At 41.3% G+C, this 5,939-nt stretch overlaps 1 protein-coding gene across 4 annotated transcripts; it reads left to right on the forward strand.

Moving 5' to 3' along the window:
- The first annotated feature begins 1,364 nt into the window (after nucleotides 1-1,364).
- Nucleotides 1,365-4,361, forward strand: LOC116012799. Of its 4 annotated transcripts, none has more exons than XM_031252463.1 (3): nucleotides 1,365-1,565; nucleotides 1,723-1,753; nucleotides 2,030-4,361. In XM_031252463.1, exon 3 carries the CDS (start codon nucleotides 2,108-2,110, stop codon nucleotides 3,875-3,877), a length of 1,770 nt encoding a protein of 589 aa, XP_031108323.1. In that variant the 5' UTR covers nucleotides 1,365-1,565; nucleotides 1,723-1,753; nucleotides 2,030-2,107; the 3' UTR covers nucleotides 3,878-4,361. The 4 variants fall into 4 exon arrangements, with proteins under 4 accessions (XP_031108323.1, XP_031108326.1, XP_031108324.1 ...); XM_031252466.1 differs by having other exon boundaries at nucleotides 2,033-4,361; XM_031252464.1 differs by lacking the exon at nucleotides 1,723-1,753.
- Nucleotides 4,362-5,939: the final 1,578 nt, after the last annotated feature.

Raw genomic sequence — 5,939 nt, forward strand, 5'->3', positions numbered from 1 at the left:
TGTCATTACAAAAATAAATGAAATAAACTTATTGACTCGATCGTATAGACATATCAGTTGGTATTATATTAGAATGCAGTATTTGTCACAAAGAGTCAATATCGCCTCCACTAAGGCTCAAACTCACAACCTCCCATATAAGGAGATAAACTTGGTGTTACTCGACCATAAAGTCGTTGGCATAGATATTATCACTTAAGACTTAAGAGATTGTTGAGTCACCATAAGGCATTGATAGTGTTAAATACGCTGTGAACTCTCAAATACCTACGAACTAAGGGTCGAGTTGTATTTGGACCTTATTACTATCTACTTGTTAGTTTAAATCTCGAGCTCGGTAAACGACTTAAGGTTAAAGAGTCCCGAGCCAATACGTGGTAGGTGAAAATGTCAAAAGTCCTTCCCTCTAGCCTTAAATGCAGTATTTATAGCCACTGTTGCAAAAATCTCCGCCTAGGCCCTAGGCGCTCCTAGACCGTGGTGAATTACTCCCTAGGCGTCCGCCTAGGTGGCCGGCCGCTTAAGAGGCCGCCTAGCGCCTAACTCGGCCTACTAGGCCGAACTTGGTAGAGTTAACTCGCCCAACTCGACAATGTTAGCCGAGTTAACTCGAGCGAGTCGGCCTTGTTAATTTTATTATTATATTTATATATATTTAAATTTATTTATTTATATAAGTAAGAGAAGTAAGAGATATATATAATATATATAATATAATATATGACATACACCCACACACATAAATTAATTTTTTGTTTTTATAGGTCGCCGCCTAGGTACCGCCTAGGCGCCGCCTAGACCGCTTAGGCGCTAGTCTACCGCCCGACTAGCGCTTACTGCAACCATGTTTATAGCAGAGGAATGGAGACACATGCGGGGTTCTCGGGAACGGCGTACAATAGCCACGTGTGCCTAGATTCTTATTCACCCATTGGGATGAGATTGGGTTAGTCAATAATCTAGGTTCAAATCTTTTAAGTTGCCATGCTCAGAATGATCGTCCCGATCTAAACAGGTCGAGGTCGATCTCTCAGCAGTGAGTCAGTGAATCATTACTACAATTTTTATTTAGTTCGATTATTACATTTAGGTTGAGAATGCTAAACCAAATGGTTGGTCAAGGTCAGAAATGATTTCTCTCGGTGATATAATCGGATACTGAACAATGAACATGTATGCGATACATGAATGGATGTATACTCAGGCAATATTCACCTGTGAAAAACAAAATTTTAGAATGATAAAAATTAACTGGATTCCGTGATGGACACCCCATCCATACCGCAACTAAAATCAAGTACACATATCAAAGCACAAAATAAATGAAATGAAAACCATAAAGGGTGGGGGTTGACGTGCAAATAAATAAGTGCGACCATAAATTCCACTCGGTTTCCACTTCTACAATTCCGTATTTCCGTCTTCCTCCCTGCCTGCATGTGGAGTGTGAACACACTCTCCACTGCTCCTTCTTCCCTTCTTCCTTCCAACCCACCACCCAAGGGTGATGCCTCGTGATTGCTCCACTTTCTGATTCCTATTTCCCTTTTTTTCTCAGATAATCAGTGAGTTCCACCTTCTTCTGAGTTCGTACCCATTTTCCTGTCTTTTTTTGGGTTAAAAATGGAGGATTTTAGTATTTTCTTGGACTTCTGAGGTTTCCTTTTGTGTCAAGTTTTTTCCTTTTTTGCTAATTTATTTTTGGTGTTCTGTACTATGTAGCTTGCTTTTGTTGAGAGAAAAGAATTACAAGGTATATAATTCAGGAATTATTTTAGTTTTTATGGAAAAGGGAAATCTTTGTCTTCAAATTTTATTTAATTTTTAATTTTTTTTTGGGGTGTGGAAAATGTAAAATTGAAAAGGGAAAAGAGGGTGTAGAGAAAAGCAAAAAAGGATAAAGCTTTGCTTTAATCCTTCACATGAAGGGAAAAATTTCATGCCCAGATTCAAATTTTCTTTGTTTTTGTTTCCCCCAATTGGTTTCAGGGGGGATTGATAGTTTAATCTGTGCTTTTTGCTATTTCAGTAGTTCATCCTCTGCTGACAGATCTTGGATTGTTGAGAGATTATTGTGCCTGGGGTTTCTGATTCATTGATATTAGCCATGGTTGCTGAGTCTTGGCTGCGTAGTTTATGGAAAACAACCAAGAAGCGTGGTGGGGGTTCTTCTGAAAAGCAGATAATTGGGGTTTTGGCCTTTGAAGTTGCAAGCTTGATGTCCAAGATGGTTCATCTATGGAAGTCTCTGTGTGATAAGCAGGTTGGTAGTTTGAGGGAAGAGATAAAGAATTCTCCTGGGATTAGAAAGCTGGTGTCAGAAGATGATGCCTATATTGCTAGGCTAATTTGCAGTGAGATGATTGAGAATTTGGGGAATGTGGCAATTGCAGTGGCTAGGCTTGCAAAGAAATGCAATGATCCTCTCTTGAGGAGCTTTGAGCAGGCCTTCAATGATTTGCTTAAGCTCGGGATTGATCCGTATGGCTGGCATCTGTCCTGGAAGAAGATGGACAGGAAAGTTAAGAAGATGGAACGATTCGTCGTGATCAATTCCAATTTGTACCAAGAAATGGAATGCCTCGCGGATTTTGCACAGACTTTGCAGAGAATGAAGTGTAATGATGATGCAGACATCATTAGTTTAGTCGAGTACGAGAAGAAGGTCTCGTGGAAGCAGCAGGAAGTGAAGCATCTTAAAGAGGTCTCGGTTTGGGGCAGGAGTTATGATTATGTTGTTCGGCTTCTGGCCCGAGGTGTGTTCACTATATATTGTAGGATTGGGCATGTTTTTGGAGTTAATCCTGTTGGGGACCAGGAAATGAGAGACTCCAAAGTTCTTGAATCGGATAACATTCATCGTAGCCAATCCGTTGCATATACACAGTCGTCTGTTCATCCAGCTGAAACTAGTCTTTCCAGATTTTCCTCAGAACCAATTGAGAACCTTCTTACTAGGTCTGGTCCAATTTCAAGAACAGCAAATATAAGCACCTTTTATTCAGGCCCTCTTAGAAATTCGACTTCCACAGCGAGCCTGGCTCCCGGAGGGCACAAAGCTGTTAACTTTCACTCGGGTCCCCTTGAAATGTCGAAGGCCAAGCCTGGTCAGACCACCAGAGTAAATAGATCTGCCTTTAAGTGGTGGCGTTTGCGAGACCATTCAGGAAAGTTACAAGGAAAAACCCCGATTTCAAAATCCAATAAGTTGACATCTGTAGTGGGGGAGAATGGTTTTCCTATGAGTAATAGCTATATAAATACAAATGGTGGCTATTCTGGAGATCTGAGTGGTGCCAAACCTGTACAGGGCAATTCAGTTTATGGTCCTATGCCCAATTTCAACTCGAAAAAGAGTTTGATGAATGCTCCTCCCGAGACTCTCGGGGCTGCTGCTTTGGCGTTGCATTATGCCAACGTTATCATTGTGATCGAGAAACTAGTTTCGTCTCCTCACTTGATAGGGCACGATGCAAGAGATGACTTGTACAATATGTTGCCCGCCAGCATAAGAACGGCCCTCAGAGCAAAACTGAAGCCGTATGCTAAGAAATTGAGCTCATCAGTATGCGACATGGCTCTTGCAGAAGAGTGGAACGAGGCATTGACGGGAATCCTAGAGTGGCTTGCTCCGCTTGCCCATAACATGATAAGATGGCAGTCTGAGCGGAGTTTTGAGCACCAGAGCTTTGTTTCAAGAACAAACGTTCTACTCGTACAGACTCTTTTCTTTGCGAATCAGCCAAAAATAGAGGCAACAATTACCGAGCTCCTTGTTGGTTTGAACTACATATGGAGATACGGTAGAGAGCTTAATGCCAAAGCAATAGAAGAATGTGCCAGTGTTAGAACATTTGACGAGTTCTTGGATGAGTGATGACTGTATGCTCGGGTGGAACTGTAATTGACAACTACAGGGCCATTCCAATGGCTTCATTGCTGAAATGGTTCTCGTGATCTCGTCACCTGCCCTTGTGGGACTTATCCAGACGTTATTTCTAGTATGGATTGATTTTGAAGCAGTTAATCTGAGACGTCTAGCACGTCCCAGATATGTCGTCTTTCATGTTAATGGGGGATGCTTCTCATGGCAGACAAACAACAGGATTTCCATTTTCAGCATCCGAATATTGTTTCAGGTCAGTATGTAAGTGATGGCCTATTGTCCTTTGCCACGCAAATCTGGCAAATCTGGCAATCGTTGCGTGAATGAGTTTCCACTTTTCTTTTTTTTATAGATGTAGACTTAGTTGTGCTTGTTTCTGCTAGGCAATAATAATACATATATACTCCATATATGAGATGCAAGTTGGGAACCTTCATACATAATGTTAAATGTTTGAGAGTTATCGTCGTTCTCATCCCTTGTGCAATGATCACCGCGTTTTGTCTTGGTTTTTTGCCTGTTATCTCACACACACGCGGGAGGACTCTTCGAGGGTCTGTCTTTTGTTTCCTTGATAGTTATGTTCTTGAAACCGATTTGATTCATTTAGGCATGAGAGTATGAGTTTTATCTCTCAAGAATGCAGTCCACTTGTTGAATGCTTGTTTTAGATTCAATTCTGGTAAATATGTCATGAATGTATGATCTGTCTGAGATAAATTGTGTTAGATGTGAGTCTGTGACTCGGTGAACACACAGTGTGAATGTATGATAGTTGATGCTTGTGTAGTTGTGCTGGCACTACCATTGAAGCTAGCTCGAGGTATTGGGTAGTCATTTCCTGTCACACACTAGCTTCTCTCTATCAGAAAAGCTAGCTCGAGCATCGTAGGCCTTTTTGCTGCACACCGGTTTTTCAATGAGAGCACCAATTGGAGGCACTTAGGTAGAGATTCTGACTCCACCACAAAAGCTAGTTGGAAAGTGAAAGTTATTAGCCATCATTGGGACCTCTCTAGCTCTCGGAATGCCACATTTGTCCTCATCCAACCCCACTAGAAACTCATGGGGAGGTTCGTTCATCACTTGTATACCCCGTCCATCCAATAAAGATCAACTAGCGAGCATATCACAATTTAGTTTTGGTTCCTAAACAGTTGAACTACAAAACTTAGTTCAAGATTCTGATTCCACCACAAAAGTTAGTTGGAGAGTGAAAGTTATTAGCCATCACTGGGACCCTCTAGCTCCTAGAATGCCACATTTGTGCTCATCCAACCCCACTAGAGACTCATGGGGAGGTTCGTTCATTACTTGTATATCCCGTCCAGCCTATAAAGATCAACTAGTGAGCATATATCTGCAATCTAGTTTTGGTTCCTGAACTACAAAACTTGAGATTTTGGTTCCACTACAAAAACTAGTTGGAGAGTGAAAGTTATTAGTCATCACTGGACCTCTCTAGCTCTCAGAATGCCATATTTGTCTTCATCCAACCCCGCTAGAAACTCATGGGGAGGTTCGTTCATCACTTGTACACCCCGTCCAGCCTAAAAAGACCAAATAGCAAGCATATCCGCAATTTAATATTGCTCCCCGATCCACACAACTTAGTTCAAGAGTAAATATTTGATCCCAATTTAAACACAACTCTCTAATTTTTAAAAGAGTCAATGTAAGATCGTATCAAAACCAGTCGCCAAATTCCTGCAATAAAAGTGGCCTAGACAAAAAAGGAAAAATGAACAGCATACACACCCAACAAGGGGAAAAAACTAAACTAGATTTTGTGGGGATGATGATGAAACTGCCTCTTTGGCCAAGATCCCTTTGTTGGGTATGCTTGGATTCACTTGAAAATTGGTTTCTTGCACTTAGCTTCTACGTGTACATACTGTTAGAACTATTTTATATGGCCATAGTTTCCTCAAGGCTCTACCCAGTTTTCCACTTGCGTGGCGTCATTGTTTTGCTTGGTCTTGACGATGACAGGTCCCAGAGTTGGCCATTCTTGAAATTACTTGGAAAGTGTTAGAGATATACTTGGCACAAT

This window comes from Ipomoea triloba, chromosome 3 (genome assembly GCF_003576645.1).
Source record: "Ipomoea triloba cultivar NCNSP0323 chromosome 3, ASM357664v1".
Lineage (NCBI taxonomy): Eukaryota > Viridiplantae > Streptophyta > Magnoliopsida > Solanales > Convolvulaceae > Ipomoea > Ipomoea triloba.